Genomic DNA, 25,329 nt, shown 5'->3' with positions numbered 1-25,329 from the left:
GGCCATTTCATGCAGGAGCATGTACAGACTGACACAGTTCCAATATACATAGTACATGTTTTATTCTCTCTCTCTCTCTCTAGAAGTGGTGTCTTACACAACAGACCTCAAGAGTATGTACATAGTTTGGGCAAAGAGGGGCATGGCATCTGAGGTAAGGGCAGTGTCAGTATTTGTTGATGCCAAACAGGCGGACCTTATGAAACTGTGGCAGCTTTGGCAAGAGGACAAACAGGAGTGAAGAGAAGTTGAGTGCAAAGTGGACAGAATCATACTTTGTGTAGAAGCTTGTCAGAAAGAACCTGTAAGACAAAATCAAAGTTTGCTCAGTAAAGAATTGTGCACCAACTTTATTAGGCATTACTTTCATGCGTACTTGATCGCGTAGGTATTCCATACAGAGACTTAAAACGGACACTGAGGTGAGGTTGCTTTGTGTGGCATGTTCTGCAACATATAGAATGAGCTCCTGTAAAAGAATGATGGGGGCATGATGCCTCTGTTCCGCACGCCTTTAAAGGGATAGTTCACCCAAGCAGCACAACATCTTTTCCCAATACTGGACCAATATTGGCAATGCCGGGCCAATATTGGTCCAAGCTTGGGCCGGTCTCGCCAATATTGGGACAAAATGTTGCACGACGCTTCCTAACGAAAGCGGGAAAAAACGTGCTGCACGTGTGCAATAGACAATGAACAACTCCCCGTCAATCCCTTTAGTTCGAAATGTTTAAAAAATTCTGTACTGCAGATATAAAACATACCGCTCGAGATGCAGGAAACTAATGCACGGACCTATTAGAGTCAGAAACACACTACCATCTGCAACAGAAATCATTGAATCGATGCTTGCAGAGCAAACTGTCCTCTTAAAAAATCCTCCACTCTTGGAAGGAGCGAATCGGAAAATGCGGGAAGGCACGTCACGATGTGGTCACGTGACTCGTGATGTTGACCCGCACGGCTCAAGTGGGTATACGCTGAGTAGAAAGAAATAAAGAAGAAACACACGGGGACTCGGCAACGTCAACCGAGGATCGTGGCAGCCGTCTACGGCTGCTCTTCTCCGACAGTTTTTGCAAATTTGATTGTGCGGCAACGATACACCACACAGCAAAAATATCTTACATGGTGACTCCTGATGAAATGCTGAATGGAGAATGCTGAATGATGAATGCTCAACGAATGAAACAGGGTTTCGAGTCATATTAAAGCTATTAAAGCTTGAGCTGTGCCGCTCTACGTCCCGAGTCACGTGCCCAGAGACCACGTTACATCATGACGTTCCCACGCTCTCTTCATGAATGGAACATTTTTTATAAGTGCGCGGAACAGAGGCCTTGCGCTCGCTTTATAAGTCACCAGCAGTCGTTCTTTCGCCGGAGCTCATTCTGTTCTTTGCAGAACACTCCACGGCGAAAACTAGAAATAAAAAGCTTGTGGTCACCACAGTGCCCCTTTAAATGTCACTTCATTGCTCCTTTAGGTTGTGTGTCTACAGGTTAAGTCCTGTTAATCTGTTCCGTCAGCAAAGCTCCACATTCTTTAACAACGGGTCAGTCAGTAATAGTTGTGTTGGACCACCAGCTTTCCGAGTTCAGTTTGGGTTCACCACCATATTGGTTCTGTCCTGGTTACGCTCAGTTCAGAAACCTTTTTGAAGTGTTCCCCACTCGTGAAGAAGTGATTATGGCAGTAGTGATGACAATGAATCATTGCAATTGTTGCTTTGTGCTTCACCTTCGTGCGTCATATATATGGTCATGGTTTAGCCTGCCAACATACACCACAAGGCCTATCCAGAAAGTATAAGTTCTGTTTGTTTCTGTTTGTGCTCCTTTCATGCTTTTAAACAGCGAATCAGAACTTCATTTTCAGACACTACTTGTATCAACCATGTCTCCACCTTGATGCCTTAATTGCACCTAGCACCCACTGCCACCCCACAGTACAAAGTGTCCACCTGCTATAACTCTTTGGTTGCTTTCTTGTGCACCAGCTATGCCCAGCGGTACATGACACAGGGGGATGAAACCAAACTGCAAATTGCTTTTGCCGATTAGCTGCTGTCCCTGCCAACATTATCAACATTATCAACACGCATCTTAAACTGTGATGCCAAGGATACAAGGATACATCTCCATGCTGAATGCCATACTCACAAACTTTCTAAACAAAAGACCAGGAACATTGCTCTGGGAGCTAAGAGTCCTACTGCTGAAAAATCAAGAACAGGTAATGTCCCTGTGCGTGACTGCTATGGACCAGTACCAGATAGTCCGATTACTGGACTAGATGTCACTGAATACATAGGATTCCAGATACAAAGGGTTCTTGCAGATGTGAGGTACCTTCAATATCCGTGCGGGTGTGGACATCCGGGGTATACATGCTTCAACTAGGGTGAGTGCGCTCACATCTTACATGCGCCGGCTCACGCTCACGCACGCTCACGCACGGCTTACATTCGCGGCTCACATCTTACATGTACCACGTGGACACGCATACAGCAATATTATCCACACTCACCTCTACCGATAGTCATGGAGAACCATGACTAGAGTTCCTGAATTTCGGACTTATCAGAAAAAGTTTTTTTTAAAAAAAAAACATGCACCGGTAAAATTTAAAGCAATTCGGATTTATCCCTAAAAGGCTGCTTTTGGGGTTCCAAAAACTGAGAGTTCCGCAAGTAAAGCCATGCTTTCTATAGCCCTTAGCTTTCTGTGATGGAAAATTAACATTCCCGCGGGATTCCGCGAGCAAGAGAAAACAAGCAAAAAAAATAAAATAAAATGTTGCAGCATTCTATCAAGATTGCTTAGTGCGCCATCCCGCGCACTTCTCCAGCCTTTCGTAACTTTTCAGTGCGCAAAGAAAATTCGACAAATTTCTCTCTGGGCATACCTGTCGTTATATTTTCTTTAGTCGTGACATGTTCAGCCGTGTAACTGCCAGCAGCATCAGTCACATCAGATGCCACAGTTGCAGCTGATTAGGTTTGACTCCCGAAAACGTCGCAGATCGATTGGAATCCTTACATAATTCTGTAACATATTGAATATTCCGCAAAAAACACACTATTACGAAGGAAACAGCAGGTTCCACGAGACAGGCTCAATTCTGCGAAATTTTGCGGAATCACTGAAACCTAGGGCCTTTAGCCTTGCTCTGATGGACGGCTTGTTGAGGTTAGTTTCGTTTGGTGTCGAGAGATCGGGCATCCTATTCAGTGACTCTACTTGACAAAAGAGCATTTTGAGCTCATTTTGGCTATTTTCCCGGGTGTACTTAGAAAACGTCCTGTGCCTGTGGATTTACCTTCCCCTTTTCTGTGTACCATGCATCTCATCCTCCTCAAAGTGGACAAGGGAGCAGATAATGACACACAGATTATCTTCCTGAAAGGGCATCGAGTTGTTGCAATGCAGACAGCAAGATGGGACGCAAGAAGCTGCGTTGTGACTGTGTCGAGGAATGTCTGGATTCCGAGACGTTCATGTTGCCAGATGATTGGGAGGCAGATGTCGTCTGCAAATTTTGCTGCATAACAGTAGGCACTTTTGCTAGGCAGCTTCTCATTCTTTATGTGTGTATGCTGCATTACAGCTGTCATTCTTCTCTGACTTTAACTCGGTTGTAAAAAATTAAAACAATGAAGAACACTGAATTCTCTGGAAGTCTGAAAAATACTTTTCAAATATGTAAAAAAATTAATTACTCCTATGATTCGGCAACCCTGCACATACCACACTGAATGTCATCTAATGTCCTTAATTCCAAAATGAAATCGAACAATGCATGATTGAAATCTTACAGATGAGTCCTCACTAGGCACATCTTGCTTTTTAAATGGAATGTTGGAGCATGTGCACTTCGCTGACGACAGAGCTCTAAAACGCCTACCACCTACCATATGACCCCGAGATGGTGGAAGGGGTAGGTTCTGCTGCTGGAATTATGCCAAATGACATTTACAGGTAGGAAGCTGAGAAGCGTGTGCTAATACCAAGCAGACCAGTACTTTATTAGATTGATGCTGCTTGCCAGCGTCGTGCAAAAGGAGACCAAAGGAGACCGCTCAGTCTTGAAAATATTAGAACACAATATTTGCTGCGCTCAACGAGGCACGTTCTGTGTTGTTGCATCATAATAATCCCACGCTAATAAAGGTGACGCACACTAAAACTTTTTTCTTTTAAGAATTTCAGACTCAAGGGTGAACATACCCTACCACATACACATTTAATTCCACCATTGCAGTGGCTTTAGTGCCAGCCACTATTCCCTGGAGCTCTTCGAAGGTTACAGCTCCCAGACTCAACTTCGTTCCTACGCTGTTTACCCACCCCCATTTCAGTTTCCAACCACCTTCTCTGTTGTTATTACTTGCCTGTTGCATTTTATAACTTGGAGCTTCACTGAGTAGCACTTTGTAATCATCAAAGAAATGAAAAGTTATGTAATTAACAAGAAAGTCAATATGTGCCAGCACCAGGAATAAAGTTTGGACATTTCAGATGTCTGCTCCAAAATATTACTGACCACACAACATCTGCATGGACCTCTTGTCAGCTACCGTGTCTGGTTCTGGTACCACGGCTCCCAGTCAATTTTGGAACAAAAAATTCAGGGGTCCTTTAAGGACCTTTTAAGGCTCGGCCTCCATTTTGCCCAGGATGTAAAACACGATTTGTGGCCAAGGTTTAATATTTCACGACAATATGTTGCAACTAGAGGTATCAGACGACAGAATACGTGGGGACTGCGCAACAATGATCCATTCACAAACGTGACTGAAGATTTACTGAATATTAAAAATCACATGATAGAAAAAAAAAAGGCTGACGAATTCTTCTGGTTTCTGCTACTGATTGTTACTGAAATAAGTGATGACTCCTGTGGTTTCCAAACTATAGTTCTGACTCAGAATAAGCAGAATCTGCACTGCAGCTCTGCAAGAATAAAAAATAAAAAAGACGCAAAAAAAAAAAGGAAAATTCCGAGGCTTTCCTGACCTTGAAAACAGCATTTTCGAGTTTCAGGTTATTCAAGGGTTCCAACGACCAGTGGGAACCACGTGGTACACACTGACTGCCATGAACTATGTACATACATTATGCGTGTTCTCTCAGCATTAGGGGCTCAAGTGTCTGTTATCATGTCCATTTGTGTTGCCAACCTCGGTTCCACTGTCCTTGTGCATGTGCGAACAACGGCTGAGTCTGCATTCAGGGTGGGGTGAGTTCACAAGACAATGGGTGCGTTAAGTAGCTGGTCTCCTACTCCTTCTCTGGCGCTCCGAGTTTCGTGCTCCTGGAGCAGCTATTAAACGGCACTTGGATGCTCGCTGCGTCTACGGCGGAACAGCTACGGACGGTGGAACACGCTCGATGTGCTGCTGCTATTCCCTTTCTCTTTTTTCTACTCTCTCTACTCTGCTGCCGCCCCACGCTCCTTTCTTCGCTTTCGTGGAGAGGAGGGAATAGGTCATGTGATGGAGCACGGCACCGCTTTTTCGTGCGCCCTCCCAAAGCTGGGGTGCGAAGAGCTCGCTCCAATACTAAACTCTGAGCACGAGCGTAGCCACTTAACGGTAGGAGTGCCAAACACTCGTGCTCCGGAGCAGCCACTTAACGCACCCAATGTCAACTTCTGGGTAGAAAAATTTCGAAGGGACTTACAATACGATAGGCACCACAGTGAGGAACTTCCTTGTAGCGGTGAACTGCATCTCATTATCAATCTGCTCCCACTGTGTGAGGTATCGCAACTTCCCTTGGTCTGCTGTTTGCCAAGGCGTGCCTTTAAGTGTGTGGAGGTAAAAGAACATTGCCTGTAAGATAAAGAAACGTGACACATTGTGAGAGGACAGGACAGATCAATGTTTCGAGCTTTCGAGTATGCCCATTCCGTTCTCTCTCTCTTTTTCTTTTAATTCTTAGTTCCAACATGGGTGATTACTTCTATACTTAAATACTTAAATCTTAAAATATTAAATACTTACTTCTATACTTAAATTACTTCTATACTATACTTAAATCTTCCTCAGTGGTCCCGTGTTGCCAAATCGGAAGGAAAAAAAGATGCAACCGAAACAAGAATGGCTCCAAAAGTTGTGCCTACACACGAAATGTACAGCTGCTCCTTGAGCTACAATATGAAACTTAACTTCTGTCTCAGCATGCAAAGGAAAACAACCTGAATGCCTACATAGTGCAGGGACACTACAATTCAGGTGATTTTAATCCTCACTCAACAAAATGCGCCACTAAATACTGGTAGCATCAAGCAGAACACAATTTGCGGATGCTCGCTTCTGGATATGACACACCCATACACACTGAGCTTTCGTCCTATGACAGTAATCAAGCTTGCTTCACTTTTTATGCCAGCATTAAACAGGACTTGTTGAGGAAGTTTGTGATCCCTTACTGATGGAACCTGACCTGGAGCCGACTTCAAGAGCTGCAACTAACCCTCAAGTGGAACAAACCATGCCGGAATGTTGAACACTATCAGCACCATTACCGAACCACGTCAAAGCAGCAGCAGTTAATAAGCAGCAGCCTACAAAAAAAGCTGAAAAGCGGCAAGCATCCCTTTTACAGATGCAAGCCTAGGGATCCCTTAGCATGTGACTCTTGCTGCCTAGCTCAAGGTGACATCTGCAGAAAGTGCAACAAAAAGCCTGCAACAAAACTTCATATTTGTCTGTAACAGCAATTGTTCAGCGGCTGAAGTCTGAAGTGTTTTTTAAAGGCTATATTGGAATAAAAATTGCTATGCCAATGCTAGTTGAGCTTGATCAGATTCCAATCACATTGTGTATGAACGGAATTACAAGTGAGCCATACACAGAGTGCATGTTTATCACTTCTGGCTTCCCGACAGAACTGCTGTCCCCTCATGCTCCGCTACCTATTATTCCAGGCTGTCAATCTGCTTCTGAGCACAATCAGTTCCTACAAAAGCAGGGAACATGCTCAAAGTCAACAGTGCTTTTGTGGTTGTAAAATAACTGAACTAAAACAAACAAAAACAAAAATGCTGGCACACCTTGTCGAAGAGGAACCTCATTTACAGTGGACGGAGAAATTGTGTACACAGTATGCCCCCAGACAGTCAGCATCGCAGTGTCCCCACACATATACATACAGTCAACCCTCGATTTATGAACCTTCGGTTTATGAATTCCCTCGTTTTTTGAACACTAGCACGAGGAACCAAACCTTTTACATGCATTTTCCCCTCGTTTTATGAACCTCGATATTCGAATAATGAATGGAATTTCTGGGAACGAACTAGGAGTTGCCCAGCGGTTTTGCCCTCAATTTATAAACGGATCGTTCCGAGGCCAACAAAAACCTTCAAAGGGATTATTCGTGGTCTTATGAATGACGCCTGAACAGACAAAACGTTTTCGAGGTATTGCACCCTCGGTTCTTAACCCCTCGAAATTTGAACAACAAATGGGTTTTTGCAGAAGTGTTCCTGACCTCAATTCATGAATAAGGTGTCCGCTGTCACCCGGAGATTAATAAACATAGGTTAAAAACCTCAGAGGAAATCCGAGACCAGTTGAGCGCGAACGTGCTGACATCTCCTCTTTCCAAGATTGACACAGCGGAAGGCATCGTCCAAAGCAAAATTAAACTATTTAGTATTGCATAATAAACAGAGTGTGAATGCGCTAACATCTGTGCTTTGTGAGATTGATACAGCAGAAGGCATGGTCGAAAGCAAAATTACACAATATATTGCATTATAAACACAATACCAACTCGGAAATACTGTTCCATTTGCTCGGTAGCACTCACTTAAAGGAATTTTCGATTTATGAATCCCTCGATTTATGAACGATTTTTCGGACAACCGAGGGTGTTCATAAGTCGAGGGTTGACTGTATACGTTATTAAGCCACATTCTGTCGATAGCTACGAAAAACTTCTACTTACGACATTGTGCAAAACATTGGTTAGGGTCCACGCCCAGGCGACGCTCAAAAATGGGAAGCTGAGGATGACCAAGTGAAGTAGGAGTATGCCCAAGCCATACGTGAGCCAGATAAACCTGCTGTTGAGCCACGACCCATTGGGATTCACCTCTCCGGGGCTTCCGCCTAGCATCATGGCTGGACGCTTCTTTCTGCTAGCTTCACTGAGGAGAGAATGTTAAAAACAAATGACTGAAGTCATAATCACAGTCCAGAAGCTGATACGCAAGTACGATTTAGAATGCCTTTTGTAGCTCATATGATAGACACGTGACTGCGAGCAGAGAGTGATTGATCGTACGATCTTTGACCCTGCCGTGCTAGTCATCAATAACCTGATCAGAGTTCTCGTGTTTCCATTGTGCAGATTAACTCCCCAGGTATTCTTCATTCCAAACGGGTGTTCTAAATGCGTGAAAGCATGTGCACCTTTGGTATCGACATTCTTGATTCTGTATCTAAGGCTTGGCTCCCGAACATAAATGAAGTAAATTACGAGGCCCCAAAGCAAAACAATCGAAAGCATATAAGGGACTGAAGTTCCTTTGCTGTGTTGTGCACATGCACCCTTATGTATTGTACTGGAAGGCACACACGACTTACAGAGATACAGAACATGCATACTGAGTTACATACTGATACTGGCATTATACTCCTGCATCATTTGCTTAACGTGCGTGCCAATGCCTGGTGCAAAGATATAGGAGCCCTTGCGTACGCTGGTAATTCAATTAACACTGCACATTCAACATACAACCAACAATTTATTGTTATGTATTTTAGAAAAAGACCTTGTGGTAGGCAAATCTTGAGGTGGAGTATTAAGTAAAGAAGCATTATTATCGATGTTATTAGTCACAAAGATCACACAGAGAAGACAAACTACACTGCATGGAGATCAAATTTGGTTTCTCTTGCTTGCGCAAAGAATGACCAAACATGTTTTTGAAAAAGAAAAGGAGGAAGAAAGGAATAGCCTCAGAGTGTGGGCACCTCCTCCTGTCACGCATGTACAGGGTGTGTGCAGATAAACTTCAGCGATATTTGTACACGTACCTGAGAGCCACTGGAGTTTATCTGCACACACCCTGTACTGTTCGTTCGTTACATTAGTTGTTCTCGGCATTGTAGCTCTTCCGCATTATAGCGTCCTTTCGGGTTCTTGGCCTTTTCCCAACACATTATTTTGGTGCTGAAACCTGGGCATGAACCAGGGACCCTTACTTGTAGTTGCACAACACATCCCACTTAAATAAAATAAAAATTAAAAAATATATAAAAGATGCAGTAGCTCACACATACCTTCAAATGGCTTTGTGTAAGACAGCAGCTTGTGGTACTTGTTTTTAGGAAGCCAATCATGATGCAAAAGACCAATGAGAAATCTGTATGACATCATGTGAATGTATTGCCCATATTTGTCTCATTATGTCATTCTCTCCTCGGATGGGAACATACAAGTTCTTATACTGGGCACACAAACAACACGACAGTGCTTTCACTTGGGGACACAAACATGTAAAATTGACGAAATTGAAACCTGCAAGGATGTGATGAGCAGTTACAAAAAATGTGCTGTTCATCATTGTGTTTGTTGGTCGTGTGTTGGTTGCTGCAGAAACTTTTTGTCGTGGAAGTGTCCATATTTCACGTCGACGCTTCGATTTCCACTTTCTCGCCAGGCGGTCCAGACGATTGCAAGACAGAACTATATAACTGAACTCGCTGCGTAACTTTATCTTGGTTCGATGTTTCTTCACATGATATCAAGCACGTGACTTGAATCCACACTCGAGTATTTCGCGTGGTGGTAAAATCGGAAGCTGCTCCTGTACATCTTCAGCTTGCGATGCTTTGTTGTCGCTGCGTTTGTCCCAATTTCGTCGCACAAGGAAGCCCAGCCTGGTCCTTTCCTGCTTCATGTTCACTTGTACAACAGACTATGTGCACTGTAATTAGCTTCTCAAGCATTTCATGCCTTTACTAGCCAGTTGCGGAACAAGCTTTTTCTCTGCTTTTTGAAGTGTCAAATCAATGCCTACTGTTCAATCGTCTTCAAGACGCTAATGGAATGCGCAACGCACTTACCTGTTTATGCGTTGTCTGGAGACGACAGCTGCTACACAAGTCTTTCGTCAACACTAAGCAACTACGCACGAAGCATACCGTCCAAGAACGACAACGAGCGATTCGCTTTTAGCATACAGCACTGGGAATCCACAGAAATAATATCACTGGGAAAGAAAGATAGACCGATGATTGGAAGCAACTCGCATAGACAACGGATCTAACGGAAGCATCAGCTGCTGGACGACAGGCGGCGTTGACGTTGACGTAGCGCGCGCGCTTTTTGTCAAATGAAAAGCGCACGCTGTGCGGCGCCACTGTAAGGCCCGTTTTGATGGCAGGTAAATACGCTTTGTGGGTAAATCGGCTGAGTGATTGTCTGGGAGCGTCCACCGGACAACTTTGTGAGCTAGGCGGTTCCAGCCCGATAATTTCTATTTTCTTTTCTTTTTGCCGTTGAGTTGGGGTAAACTATCGCATGGAACCGAAGTTCGTGAAAGCACGACGTGATGGTCGGTCAGAATTTCGGAGCTTCAGGTCACCATTTCCTCTGTATCAAATTATGAGTAAATTAACTTCCGAAAAGACAATTTCATAATCATTGTGTAAACAGTTTCCGCAGGTCCACAGGCATATTCTCGAGTTCATTTCTCGCAGCAGTCGCTTATCGCTTGCCCAGCAGAAACGCTTGTTAGTTCCCAACTTCTATGGTGCTGCTGCTGCTTGATATGGTCCGTAACTTCTACAAAGTCGCATCAACTACCACCATGACTGCCACAATCAACTCCGAATCACAGCCGCGATATCAGCGGCCATGGCCATGAAAACGAGCCGCAATCCGCCGTCAGTCGCATGAGAAGCCACTAGTAGCCACAAGATTTTCGTGTTTGAAAGCGTCTGCGAATGTTAGTTGAGGCAGACGGCACTTCGATTCGAAATGTGTTCGTCGTAATGTTCTGCAGGAATTGTTCGGTACAGCTTGAAGCAGAGTTAACTTGAACGCGACTCCGACCTGCGGAGCCAGTGCGGAGCGGGAAGAGAGTCACCCTAGCGGCGCTTCGGAGAAATGAAGGGATAGAATATGTTCCGACTGTCCCACATGTGCTGCGAGGGTGTCCGTCTTGCCACGAGCTGTTGAGTCGGCATTACCCTCAGCTGTGATTATCATTGCGACGTTTGTTTGTATTGGGGGCGATTAAGTAAAGGTGCATGCTGGCCGTTGTCTCAATGATACACGCGAAGGGGGTCGCGTTCGCTGAGTGGGCCATTTTCAGCATCGTGATAAAACAAATGAGCATGCACTCAGCGAACGCGACCACGCGAACCTAACCAAACGTCGCGATGATAACCACAGCTGAGGGTAATGCAGAGTCAACAGCTCGTGGCACGGCGGACATCACCGCAGCGCAAGTGGAAGGGCTTCATGCTCCGCAGGTCGGAGGCGCGTTCAAATTAACTCTGTTTCAAGCTGTACAGTCGGTTCTTTCCCATGGGGACACTGAGTGGCCCACGGGAACACCTTTGAATTCGGTTTCGGATGCTGGAGACGCGACTAGCATGGTGCCCAACTCTCAAAGTTGTTCTGTTTGTGGTACGCTGGCGTTTTGTCGGCACATTTCATTGCCATTTGTTAACAGATAACTTTGACCCTGACGAAGTCCATACATGATGATTGGATGACTTCTTTATTGAGAATATCACAGTACATTTGCCAAAAAGTGAAACGACTTCAGCAACCGCATCGCCGCTGTCTCACTGAGCACAAACCAAAGCACTTGAACTCAAGTAGAAAAATACTGCGTGCTCGCTGTACTTTTTTTTTTTTTCCTTTTTCTAAGGAAGCTCGTCATTTATCACGCAGACAGAACAGTTGTACTGCATACGGAAGAGTCACTACGACATATACAATGCATCACAGACAGACAGGACACAAAATGAGAACTAATTACGTACATGTAACAAGTCGGTGCTTAAGGAGTGCGAAAAGATACATCTACACAGCAGATTTGAAGACTGAGGAAGTCACTTTCATCTAAATCCACTTTGCATACTCCTCAAGCTTGGCGCGAGGGAGAAGCCTTGTTGCAAGAACTTACAGTATCACGAACAAGGACCATTAAAACACGTCCCGACCTTGAAGATGAACCCTGCGTAACTCGGGGTATGATTCACTCTTGACAACCCGGCTTGATTTGTTTCGTCTGAAGTTTCAGTAACATAGATATAATCCTTGTGTTAGCGAGAGGGGTCATTCACCGAACGTCAAGCCTCCTAGAATTGCTGCTATTACATAGCTCTGTTCACATGCACAGAAAGGCAGATATGACCACAAGAACATTCTTCAACCAGGAGTGATGAAGTCAATGGTTCATCCAGAAGCAAGCACTTGGGGGGCGGGGGGGGATGCTTTCAAAAAGTTGGGGGTGGGAGTCATTATTAAAGTTAAATCGCAACAGCTTGATGCATCATTGCCAACATGTGTCTGAAATAATAACCTTCTTGTAGAGGATCTTGTAGAGGGCGCACAGGAAAGAAATAAGGGGGGGAGGGGGGGTCTGGTGTCTGGATAAACCACTGGACGGGGAGCACAGTGTCAAGCATAATGATATGACTGAGGATTTCTTGCAAGGTACAAAACCCCAATATGCCACACCAGTGTCTCGTTGCTTTCTTCGGCAGATAATATAAACGAAAGTGGCACCCTTGTGAATATAGAAACGTTTACATTGTGTTCATGGCTGACGTGCACACATTTTCAAACAGTCATCAGGTCAGTTGTATAGGGTATTTTGACACTATATGTGGAAATTGGTGGAAAGGAAGATATTTAGCAGTAACTTTTCTACAAGTCTTCTGAGGAAAGACAAGGTCAAACGTAGCAGTGCACACACAACTTTGTTGTCTGCTACACTATGAGGGTGCTTCCCACCCGTTACCGCACTGCACCAGCTCACCTGCACCTTGGTTGCATGTTTGTTCAGGAAAGGCAATGGTTGGATGGCACACAGTAAAACTTGAATGTGGAGTAGAGACTTGGTCTCGCCAACAGGGAAAGCTATCCTCAGGTGCAGACGTTTGTTTCTCGGGAAGCAGGCGCGTTCGAAAATGTGCTTGCATGCGTGTGCGTTTTCAATAGCGACCACCAGGGCCCATAATTTACTGTCAAGGACATCTTGAAGTGAACAACGCTTACGGGAACTACCGCGCTGTTACTTCATCCTCTCGTTGTTCTAAGATTCCTACTGCACAAAAAAAAAAAAAAAAAAAAAAACAGGAAAAAAGAAAGATGCAGATCTCAGTCGTGTATACACGCACACAAAAACAGATACAACACATACACGGACATCAAGAAACACACTCCCGCTGTTTTCGCGGCACAATAAAATAATAATTAAGAAAGGACGTACAAACATTAATGTTCGCGCAGGTACTACGAGTGTCCATCTATTAAATAGATCACTATTCGCCACCGACTTTTCAGCGAGGTTTCCTTTTCCGTTCAAGACCTCCACAGGCAACAGACACCCAAAAGCCACAGCAGAGTTCCAAGAGGTCGTTCCATCGATTGCCCTCCTCGTTTCCATACTTTATGGGCAACCAAATATCACACGAGGTTGGTTGAAAGCTCCAACAAGCTGGGCGCGAAGTCATGCGATGCTATCGAACACACAGCCGGTTCTTCTTTGGAGGCGCCTTCGCAAAGTCTCACAAGGCCACGTGCTCACAGGACGCACAGAAACAAGTCTCTTTTTTTGCACTAGAACGCACAAGGTCCTTTCTCAATAGCAACCGCAGCGGTCGACGATCATCCCTGGCAAGACGCCGTAGATGATGTTGTGATTGTCGTCGAAGTACAGCATGGAGATCGCGGATATCTTTCTCGGAGCACAGCACGGTCCAGCAGACCCAGAGAGGTTCACCTGCTGGATGAGGTGGGTGTGTGGGTACTTCTGTAGGAAGACGTAAGGGCATTCACCGGAACAGTAATTGGCCTCGTAGCGCTTTGGCGCGATTATCCAATCCCAGCCAAATTGCTCGAAGTCCACGGTCAGAGGGTACCGACAGCAACGTTCTTCACTCGAGTTCTCCTGGCAGTTGAGGCCGACCATACGACGGGCGCGGCTGCGAGTGTGGGCCTCCACCACCACCGCGATGAACGGACGCTGCAATGCAAAGAACAAACACTTGTCACAGAAATACTTCCATCGCAATGGCTCTTAAGTGTATACTCTACTCAGTGCACGTAAGGGAAGCTTATATATAACCGATATCCATCATGTTGTGGCTTGGAGCGCTACGGCACAATATGTAACAACATCATTGTCACTATGCTATGTACAGCGCGTGTGTGCAGATAAACCTTACCGGCGTTTGCGCACTTAGCTTGTTGTCTACTTAACTGACGAACTTCTGTTGGCGCACGATGGCGCATTTATGCGTGCGAAATCTACAGAAAAAATCCTGGAAGCTATACTCAGCTTAAAAAATAAACAGAGCAACGAAAACGTCGGCCTCCGTGCATCAGAATATGGCAAGATGGCGGACGTAGGAGAGTTGTGTTCAGGTACAGCTAGGGGAGCTGTCGGTGCAGAAACCGAAACGATGTCCCAGATGGACGCTCATCGGTAGTGCCCCTAGCGGTACGTGCACACAACTCACCTGAGACCGCCATGTTGCCCTATATTCTAATGCACGGAAGCCGATGTTTTCGTCGCTCTGTTTATTTAAGCTGGGTGTGGCTTCCACGACTTTTCTGTAAATTTTGCACGCATAAATACGCAATCGTGCGAAGTTCTTCAGTTAAGTAGACAGCAAGCTAAGTGCGCAAATGACGGTTAGGTTTATCTGCACACACCCTGCACTAATCACGGTTGCACTTTCCCGTCGCGAGGCTCTCTATACTCCTGAGCACGTCCGCTGATTATGGCACGAGGTATCCTCGAATCCAGCACTCGGTACTTCGTCACTTTTACAGCACTCGGTACTTCGTCACTTTTACAGCACTCGGTACTTCGTCACTTTTACAGCACTCGGTACTTCGTCACTTTTACAGCACTCGGTACTTCGTCACTTTTACAGCACTCGGTACTTCGTCACTTTTACAGCACTCGGTACTTCGTCACTTTTACAGCACTCGGTACTTCGTCACTTTTACAGCACTCGGTACTTCGTCACTTTTACAGCACTCGGTACTTCGTCACTTTTACAGCACTCGGTACTTCGTCACTTTTACAGCACTCGGTACTTCGTCACTTTTACAGCACTCAGTACTTCGTCACTTTTATAGTACTCAGTACTTCGTTACTCTTACAGTACTCAGTACTTTTAAAACGAATGTCAGGGCAGCTGAAACTACTATACATATACGCATCTCCAAGGAGCTAACCCTCATGGCCGCAATGCATCGCCGCACAGTTATAGAGAACAAGGGACGAACTGGAATAGCCAAAGGGCTTCTGAAAGACGGTTAAAGCGGGTGAATAGATCCCCATGTCAAAGGGGAGAGCTAGCAGAACCGGGGGGACCAAATCAGCGTTTGCCTTTACGAGCAGGGCGTGCTACATGACACGCCCACCTGCCAGCCCAACTCCGATCGATTGCCCCTCCGTTGTGCATGGCGTGCCATCACACACACACACTGCGGAGCAGAAGCCTTTTGACGTGTCAACGACGTCTTTCTTTGCGGTGTGTATGGGCCGTCATGACCGCGCGGCGAGGACACGTCGCACGAAATTGGTGGTGATCTTAAACGCCCATAATTTCGAGACTGTTGTTCAAGGTATGGCTTTACTAGGTGGGCGTCAAAGAGATAACGGATAAAAGTTTCAATGCGGCACCGGCAATGGTGCGGAGGAGAGGGGGTATGTCTTCAGGAAGTCGCCCAAGGTGTCAGACGATTCGTCAGGAAAGTTCTACCGGAAATAGTGCGCCGAAGTGCGAAGTTTCTGACAATGCCGGCATATATATATATACGAGATATACGGTTAACATAAAAGATAACGTGTGCTGCAAGAAAGAGCAGACTCTTTAAGGAATGTAAAATGGTGCCGCTCACTGCTGCAGAACGTTCTATATCGACTGCGAAAGGAAAAGGGAGGCCGCACGCGCTAACAGAGATATTACATCGCCAAGGACGTCGACGTCGGGCGTTACTTCTACAAAACGAGTCAAAGTTAACTCAACCATCAGGGACAGCATGTCCGTATAGACGGGTACGTCAAATCTCAACGACTCCTTCTTCTAACTACTGTGGCGCACAGCCAAAGGCAATAGGCCACGGGTCAATATGTCTGTGTAAGGGAGGATGCGCAGTGGCGGTGTCGTAGCCGCTGAAGGTAATCTGAGGTGCGGAGGATGCAACGACTGTGCAACTGCTTTTTTGTTACGCTCAAGATGGCACAGGATGGGTGTGCGCATACAGCGAAAGCTTTGATCGTGCGCTGTACACGGCAGTTTCCTAGAGAGCAGCCATCTTGCCTGATGCCATCCGGTTGCCATTACAGCGGCATGGGGGCGTCATCGCCGCGCCCAGTGATATGCGCCGAAAGAAACCAACGTTGCAAGGTGCTCTTATGGGCACGTAGCTTTGGAAAGATATCACTCCCATATGTGTTGGAACGAGCGAACGTCAGTTCACGTATACTACGAATCGGGGCTTGCAAAGATTGGATTTGATAATTTCTTTTACAATATCTTTTCTGTAGAGTTCTTCCGGTTTGCTAAATCTCGCTATTAGATGAGACGTCATTCACGATAACAGTTCCGAAAACATGATACGCCAATCGCCGGATTCCTTCGAAGTGACTGACGTCACGTTACTGATCTGTGATTTGACAGCGTTTTTCTGCCTCCACGGGTTCGATTTTCCTCAGATGCTGTCAGACATATGTCGGCACAGTTCCCTTAGAAGTCGGCCGAGGACGCACATCCCCCCCCAGAGCGTTAGTCGCCCACCTCTGTGAGGCCGGCAACGGCGAGCTCCTTCAGCACTATACCACCACCACCACCCACCACCACCCCAGTCAGTCTCCACTAAAACTTCTGTCCCATATACGCGCACTTCGAACTGGCTTTCGTTACGTGGAGCATGACCCATACAAGTTATTTTGCTTGCACTGAACATTTTTAGTTTTTGTATCAGCTGTAAAGATATACAGACAAAGGAGTCCTGGAGGTCTTTTCAGGTTGTGTAATATACAGCGTGGTATTAAGACGCTGTAGTCCTTTTGCAGCTCGTGCCATCCACCCAGATGAGTTTGATATTTGCCCATTCATCATGAATTATGCATGTTCCAGCTATAAGCCAAAGGGCGGCAACACGTTAATGGATAAGACCATCGCGCTTGCTATATATCGCCTCCATCCACCCTCCCGGTTCTATAGTTAGACGTTGAATAGCTGCATTTTACTTGCGAATGCCGTGTTTATCCTTATCTGCGCTTTCTATATAAACTAATAATTCGTCCTCCAAGCATAAATTCCGTAGGTATGTTATCTGTTTTATTCGTAGATGGCGGCCAGCGTATTCCCCCGATTTACCGAATTTCTCCTTCGTTTATTCGTCGAGCCCAGTTCCAATGACTAATTCCCATTCCAATGATTCATAATGCGCATTATGAGTCTTTGGAGTGGGAATTAATGGGAATGCATCATTGAAACTGGGCTGGACGAGAAACCAAGCAGAGATTTGGTAAATTACGAATCACTGGAATGAATCATGAATCAAGGAATTATGAATCATTTTGAATCATTGAAATCCACACGTGGTTTGAAATTCGCGCGCACCAAAGACGTCTGTGCAATGTCAGGATCGCATATACGTCGCATAGACTTCCGTGCATTCGTCATCCCCATATCATCGTAATCATGTATTTCTCTCTCTCTCTTCCGTGTATTTATATCAAGGAATTAATGGTTGTGGCAATACATGTACACTCTAAGAAGAAGAAGAAAAAAAATATAAGTTTTAGTTTTTTTTTTTTTTTTTAGGGACAAGATGCATTGCCACGACAATTACAGGGTGTCTATATACCAACCTGGAAAACCGATAATTGTCAGGGAATTTCGATGCGACTCGAAAAGTCATGGGATTGTCAGGGAAGCAGTGAAAAAGTAGCTGAAGTGAGCAAAAATCGCAGGCAAAGTGTCATGTCATGCATGACCGTATATATATATATGCAGCGCTCGGATATCCCGAGCGCCAATCGGTGCGATTGAGCGGCGCCACGTCACAGCAACGATACCGTAAGTTGGCCAATGACAAGCTCAGAGGCGGAAAAGTAGAGCAGCCTCACTAATAAGTGACCTTCATTAAAAGAAGACAAGGGTCGTACTGGAGACACAGTATAGGACGTCTCCCATAATGCAAAAAAAAAAAAAGGTCATCTTAAACAGTAAGGAGAAACATGTATGTATTGGAATTCCATTTGTTTGAATTCATTAAATGATCTGTGATGATGATGATGATTGAAAGAAAAAAATGGGGATAATAATAATAAATGATATGTATTATTCAATAAATGATATGTATCAAAATTAACGTATAGGACATCAAGTTCCCGTTGATCCGTTCGTCAGGGAATCCGCATGAAATTGTCAATGAAAACGTTTAAAAGTCAAGGAATTTGATAACTGCAGTTTGTTAACACCCTGCATTCGGGACTAAATGCACAGACGTTTATGTGAGGTTTAGGGGTATTTGCAGTGATGTGGAGTAAGGTAAACACGACGCAAAAGACAAAGAGACGGAGGAACAGGACGAGCGTCAAGACGTCAGGAGCGTCCGGACGAGCGAGACCCTTTGTTTACCCAGGGCCGGCGAAAGGGGGGGGGGGGAGGGGGCAGCCGGTGATGGAGCCCGTCCAACCCAACACCGGACGGTTAATAGCACTGCTGGAGACGCGAGGACGGGGGCCCGGGCAGCACTCATCCGGGGCCATCCCCGGGGCCCGTGATTTCTCTCGCCAGCCCTATGTTTACCTCATCATGCATTCACACCAACTAGCCCAAGTGCTCGTCGTGTTGCTGTGGGGTAAATTTCAGGGTCAGGGGTCTAAAATAGGGAGTAAAAGGAAGTAACTGCAATCTTAGGGGACTAGAAACTAATTGCTCCGCAATTTACATACCCCTTTCTTAGAGAGTGGTCTTCCCCAAAAAGACCAAAACACCCCTTTCTTTCTAAGGGGGCACCCCAAAAAGGAGTAAATTGGGGAGCAATATTACCCCCTAGATTGCAAGTACTCCGCAGTTTAGTCCTCTGAAACTGAGAGAGATATCATTTTTTATGCATCGATATCTCTCCGTTAATAGCGTCGGCACTTGTTCGCACCTTGAGCCCTCGTCTATTTGGCATTCGTCTGGACTGGCTATCTTTCCCTGGCCACTCGAGCACGATAAAGAGCAGTATTTGGCGCAAGTTCATTAAACCTAAAGCCACCTTATCCGTGCGGTTCATTCGATGGTCTATGTGCTCCTTTCACTTCCTTTCACGTGCTCTCTCGGTGAATGCATTCCAGCCCGCGCCAGTGAAGATATGCAAACGAAAAGGATAAGCAGGATGAAGTGTTTTTGATAAGCAGCACGTCAGGCTTGGCATGCAGTCTGAACGCCTGCCGGTGCCGGCTGTGCTGTCTGGGGTTTTTCCTGGGTTTTCCTCAGACGCTTTAAGACATATGTCGGCACAGTTCCCTTAGAAGTCGGCCCAGGACGCACATTCCCCCAGGGCGTCAGTCGTGACGTTGCCCACATACGTGAGGCCGACAACGGCAAGCCTTATCGCCATCACCACCACCACCTGAATGCCTGCCGGCCACTCGAAAGTTTGACGCATGCACCACCTCTGCTATAACGTGCAGAGGTGGGCTATATAGTTGGTAAGACGACATGGCGATAAGCGAACAAAAAAAAAAAAAAAAAAAACAGACTTGTACGTATTTTTTTAAGTATTATATTTAGAATATACTGAATTTTAAATACTTTTTTCGTTATTTAGTGTCTTACTAGTTACTGTTTCCAAGGAGCAGTTTGTATAGTCTATCTAAAATAGCTATTTCGGTATTTTCTATACTCAGTACTTTAATTACTTTTTTTTAAAGTTCCGCGTTACCGCCGCGAAGCAGCTGTGGCCATGAGCGGCGTAGAGACGTGGACAGATGGAGAGAGGACAGCAGGAAGGAGTGGGGGACAGGGGGGGTTAGTATGCGTCCTGGGCCGACTTCAGGGGGAACTGGTGCCGACATTCGTCTTGGGAAGTCTACGGAAAACCCAGGGAAAACCTCAGACAGCACAGCCGGCGACAGGATTCGAACCCGTGTCACCTCCCAGTCTCGGCGTGGAAAGCGATCATCCTAACCACTATGCCACGGGAGCTGGTTTTAATTACTTTGTCAATTGTCTTCGCACTGCTGCCAGCTTCTCACAGCCTTTAATTATTTTTTATTTTATTTTAATTTTATTATTCCTGTCCAATTTGTCTTCGAGTGATAGAAGGACGGCGTCCGATAGGGTTGCGTTGGGTATTTCCTTCCGTCAACGTTATCAGATTGCAGCGTACCGAGCACCCTCTACGTCCTCGGCGACATATCAGTTTAAGTCCCGAAACGACAGTGCGACACTCGCGGGTCGTATTTACATACGATAACGCTCAAGTACGTGTCTTAAACGCATCCTAAATACCTTCTGAAGTATTTGGTACTCCATTTTGTTCTCAAATATTTTGAGCTGTATTTTAATTACAATGGGCTCGCAGTATTTGGTATCGAATTTTAAATACATTTGTACGGCATTTTGTATATGTCTGAGAAGGCAGCAGCGTATAGCTAGAAAACTATTTTGTGAGCGGTTAATGGGAACTTTACATGCGGGGAGGAGCTAGGATTTCACCCCTTTCCCCAAATGCACTACCAAAAGTACGAGATCGAGGGGCGGGGGTTGAAACCCCCATTGTTACAGTCCATATCCTAATTTCCGAACTCTCATTTGATACAGTATTGTATAATAGAGCCTTAACGAGCTATACACTCTCGCCCCCCTCTCTCTCACAAAATTGCTTGGTCCCTGGCCCCATCCAGCCCACCAACGCACTGCCCTCAAAGCTCTCTTCACCCTTTCTGGATACAATATAGGACTTGGATCCTTATTGCGAAGGGGCTCATTATTTCATTCCCCGCATCACCACCAGCGATGGGATAGAGTATCGCCCCTGGCGTGAAACTCCCCAGTCATCATCTTGTAATAAAGTTATTTTTTTTTATAATAGACTACGTGCGCCACTTCAAAGGCGGCGCGCCGATCACTTAGGGAGCCCGCATGCGCGTTCTGCAGGCTCCCTACGCGAAAACTGTGCCGACAGCGCCACAAGTGGGAAAATTTTAACTCTCCGGTCGCTCATCTGCGTCGCCTTTTCCTCACTACCGACTTCACTGCCATTCAGGTAAAAGCAGATAAAGGAAGCAAACGAAATGTGGACGATTCTTCCGAATAAAACACGGGCCTTCTTTCTCCCGACTCCGAAACTTTACTACACGGTCCCTATATATGCTGATGACTGTACAGCTTGAATATACAAGGAATCCAAACTCCCCATTCCGCGGTTTCTGAGCCATGTAACATATCAGCTGTGAGTCAGGATGTCGGACCAGAGAACGACAGCGAGACAACCCTGAACAAAACACGCTCTTATCATTGCACAAGTCGAGTTCTTGAACGGCCGGACATGTTGACGAAGCACGCAGGAACGCGACGGATAGCGGTAGGGCCGCGACTGAGCCCGCAAGTGGAGAAATATAGGCCGCGCCTATATGCCCTTCTGTGCACTACCTATTAACTGATGTGTAATGAATGCTTCGATGAACCGACAATTTTATATTGCGTATGTATGCGGCCTGCCCAGGAGTGTATACCTACCAGGGCGTCTTGCTGTGGTGGAGGGTCCGTGGTAATGTGTATTCTCCTCCCATCCTGATCGTAGGCGTGCGCAACGATGCCGAGGTTCTCTTCAGGACGCCTGAACCAACGAGATACTAGCTTCTGCACGTCAATTTGTACCCAGAATCCCTGGCGAAGATGAACCTTCTCTTCTTTCGCCCGGACCTGTAGAACAGACGTAATGCTTATGGATACAAAAGCATGCGGTACTTCTTGATGTATACAATCAGTGCATAAGGATTACAGAGGGCAGTGGGTTGTATACAAATACAGTTGAAAGATCGTGCTAAGTAGAAAAAAGAAGAAAAAAGCGTGGGGTTACAAAGTATTCACATTGTATACAGTAATTATAAATGGCGCTTTTGAATAAATTATTAGAAGAAATTTTACGTTAAGTAACCGCGGGAAGTTGTTTCCTTTCGAGAGAGGCGCGTTGTAAAAACTAATGGACGAAACACTCAGTAGAGCCAGTTTGCTCATCTGTACAAACACCTCAGTAGGCTCACTTGGAATGCGTCTTTATATGACAGCATATTTTGTGCACAGACGGGAGATATTTCGTCGCTCCGCGAGGTTAGTCGGCTGAAGGTGAACTCTTATAAAGGTTACACTTGCTGTGCGTTTTTGGATGGCTTCGATGGAGTTTTAATAGACGCAGTGGTCATATAGCGGAGACCATGTATATCTTGTTGTTGTTTACCTTGTGTAGGTGGAGTTCCCCGAGAGATCCCCGCGCCACCTTGTAGAGCGTCACCCAGACCGCGGACGAATGCGTCGTATTCGGAGAAACGTACAACCAGAGATGCGCCTTGCTGACTCTGTGGTTTAGAACAGATTCGGAGAAGCGGAAATACTGAGCCTTCCATTCCGGGAGCAACCCCAGTTCAGGAGGAGCTGCAAATGGCAAGAGAGAAATTCTGTGAGTCTCGCACGCGTGAACACACAGCACGAGTTGTTAAACCAAACCTCCTTGTGTGTTCAGAGTACTGAACTGCGAAGAATTCGCTATATACGATAAGAACGTTATACATTGCATGTAGAAGCATCGCTATATGAGGAGAACGCTCGATATAGCAGATATACTTCAAACTGGCCCACATATACGTGGCATGCAACGGTGTGTAAACCAGAGCGTCGAACCGAAACGTCTTTCGGTTTGTTTCGGGTTCGGGTTCGGCCATAAAGGTTCGGTTCCGGTTCAGCTCCGGAGTTCACGTATATCGGTCCGATTAACCGGTTCTGTAAACCGAGGCTGTAAACCGGTGCGGAACCGGTTCGAGGTTCTAATATGCTACAAAATTATAGGTAGCCACTAAAAATGATGTCTTAGTTACGTTTTTTATGGATTTATTTCTGTTTTTCGACTAACCACCACCACCACCACATCCACACACCAACCCGAACTGAACCGGTATCCCGAACCGGTAACTGAAGTTTTTATATCGGTTCGGTTCAGCTATACAAGATGGCGCTAGTAATTACTGTTCAGTTCCAGCTTGGAACATTGCGATTAATTCCGGTTTTCGGTTCGGATGGGCGCTCTGGTGTAAACTGAAAGACATGAATGTGTGTACAAAATACTTTAGTTTCAAATGACAGCCTGATACAACGATATATTCGGATATAACGACGCCCAAAGACGTCGTCATACTACACATTCCGAGCAGATATGCACAATCCTGACCAACCAAAAAAGATGAACACGTTTATCGTAACAATGACGCGCACATAGCATGCTAGCATATTATGCACACCAGTGACATGCTATATACACGCTAAAGTCTACAAAAGTGCGAGCGTTTCGCAGTGAAGCCGGAACGCATGGCAATAGAAATCGAGGTTTCAGGAAGTGTCAAGTATCTCGCACCAGCTTATCGCTCAAGTCTGTCCAAGGCTTTATGACGAGCGATACCGCGATTATATTCCAGGAAAACGGCTTCCTGTTTATTAGACATTTTCACCCAGTATAATTACTGGGAGAGAGAAAAAAAAAATCCGAACATACTGTCCCGTAGATAGGCGATATTGCGTCGCACCATGCATACAAACAAGGCCAAACGTTTTTTCTTATCTTTGGTATCGCGGTACAGGCCCCCAAATGTTCCAGAGACCATACTCAGTACCTAACTGAGTATGGTCTGATGGGATGAGGCAAAAAACAGGCTATAAGCGTCATGTGTATAAAGGCGTGTTCCGGGACATCTGTCATCGACTGGGACATTAAACAGTTACAATAATAGAAATTGTCACGGGTTGAATTAAGTTTAGTGCTTGTGTTGTGTCCTTCATTTTGTCATTGTTTTAACACTATGGGGTACTGCTTTCACTACCTACGTCAATGTAAAACGATAGCATATTCGAATAGTCGTTGTTTTGTTCTTGAATAATAATTCGTGATCATTTTACGCCACTCTACCCGATGTGGGTACGTTGGGTACCTATATCGTACATATAAAATACTTTATTTACGTGCATTATTACATATATCGACCATGATTCACTATAACGTAGCTCTGAACACCAAATGCTTTGCAAGCAACGGGCTATGTTGCAAATGCAACGGTAGAAATGTAATCATCATCGTCATCATCACACATAATAGCGTGATATATACTTAGTCACATACTACAGCACGAGACGCATTGCAGAATAAACATCACTGGCCCTTTGCTATGTGACACGCAGCACGCAAATGAAGAATTAAAATCAAATTGACAATATGGCGCTAGATATGATCAACGACGATGTGAGTTATACCGCAAGAAGCAGAAAAGGGTCACGTGAAGAGATACCAACAAAGCAACCGAGGAGGTACTATAAATATATAGAACGTGGGATGCAAACCGGAGATAAAGTACCAATCTGATAAGAGAGCCGAGATAAGATGCGTATATAGCAAGGAGAGAGAGAGGGAGGCCCCCCCAAGTGGGCCACCCGCATCAACAAAAGCCGGTGTCGCAAGACACGAGCGAACAGCTCTTAATCGATAGAGGTTGTCCGTCCTCTTGTGCATTCAAGTCACGTCTCGACACCTGCTCAAGACGGAAGCTCGGCTTATCTGCGGCGGATCGTCCTCGGCCTTGACCAAAGCGCCACTGCCTTCGCCAGAGGCTGGAGGTTGTTGCTTTCTTCTGCCACTAACGGATACCGGCTGCTATACTTGGAGTGCTCGCTATTCCTTCTCTTGCGCCCTTTGAATTCTCTCTCTCTCTCGCTCACTCTCATCGTTTGGCTGTTAGTCTGTTGCAGACCAGGTTTGCATATGCTGTAATTATCATCGAAGCATATCGTTTATGACTTCAACAGAGAGGGACAGGCGTTTGCCACAGGCAGTTCGTATA

The 25,329-nt window shown here is 45.5% G+C and overlaps 2 protein-coding genes across 2 annotated transcripts in view; both read right to left on the bottom strand.

Moving 5' to 3' along the window:
- Positions 1-45: 45 nt before the first annotated feature.
- On the bottom strand, positions 46-10,324 carry LOC135366913 (ORM1-like protein 3). Its single transcript, XM_064599900.1, has 4 exons — positions 10,085-10,324; positions 7,959-8,160; positions 5,685-5,836; positions 46-302 (listed from the first exon to the last, which is right to left on the bottom strand). The coding sequence occupies exons 2-4, from the start codon at positions 8,130-8,132 to the stop codon at positions 167-169; spliced, it is 462 nt and encodes a 153-aa protein (XP_064455970.1). The 5' UTR covers positions 8,133-8,160; positions 10,085-10,324; the 3' UTR covers positions 46-166.
- A 1,407-nt stretch (positions 10,325-11,731) lies between these two features.
- Positions 11,732-25,329, bottom strand: part of LOC135366907 (growth/differentiation factor 8-like) — a 32,648-nt gene continuing 19,050 nt past the window's right edge. Inside the window, exons 2-4 of the mRNA XM_064599894.1 lie at positions 22,689-22,882; positions 21,968-22,153; positions 11,732-14,226 (exon numbers count right to left, since the gene is read on the bottom strand). Of these exons, the coding sequence (XP_064455964.1) occupies positions 13,843-14,226; positions 21,968-22,153; positions 22,689-22,882 (764 nt within the window). The 3' untranslated portion in view covers positions 11,732-13,842. The remainder of the gene's footprint in view (positions 14,227-21,967; positions 22,154-22,688; positions 22,883-25,329) is intronic.

Source organism: Ornithodoros turicata, chromosome 8 (genome assembly GCF_037126465.1).
Source record: "Ornithodoros turicata isolate Travis chromosome 8, ASM3712646v1, whole genome shotgun sequence".
Classification (NCBI taxonomy): Eukaryota; Metazoa; Arthropoda; class Arachnida; order Ixodida; family Argasidae; genus Ornithodoros; species Ornithodoros turicata.
The sequence above is the reverse complement of the archived record's forward strand: the minus strand, read 5'-3'. Positions and strand labels throughout refer to the sequence as shown.

Bases quoted from the DNA above. Each gene is read 5' to 3' on its own strand.
- LOC135366913 (XM_064599900.1), bottom strand. From the start codon at position 8,132: ATGATGCTAGGCGGAAGCCCCGGAGAGGTGAATCCCAATGGGTCGTGG. The intron at 5,837-7,958 runs GTAAGTAGAAGT...TTTATCTTACAG, and splicing joins CCAATGTTTTGCACAATGTC to GCAATGTTCTTTTACCTCCA. The intron at 303-5,684 runs GTAAGTCCCTTC...TTTGTCTTACAG, and splicing joins ACTGTGGTGCCTATCGTATT to GTTCTTTCTGACAAGCTTCT.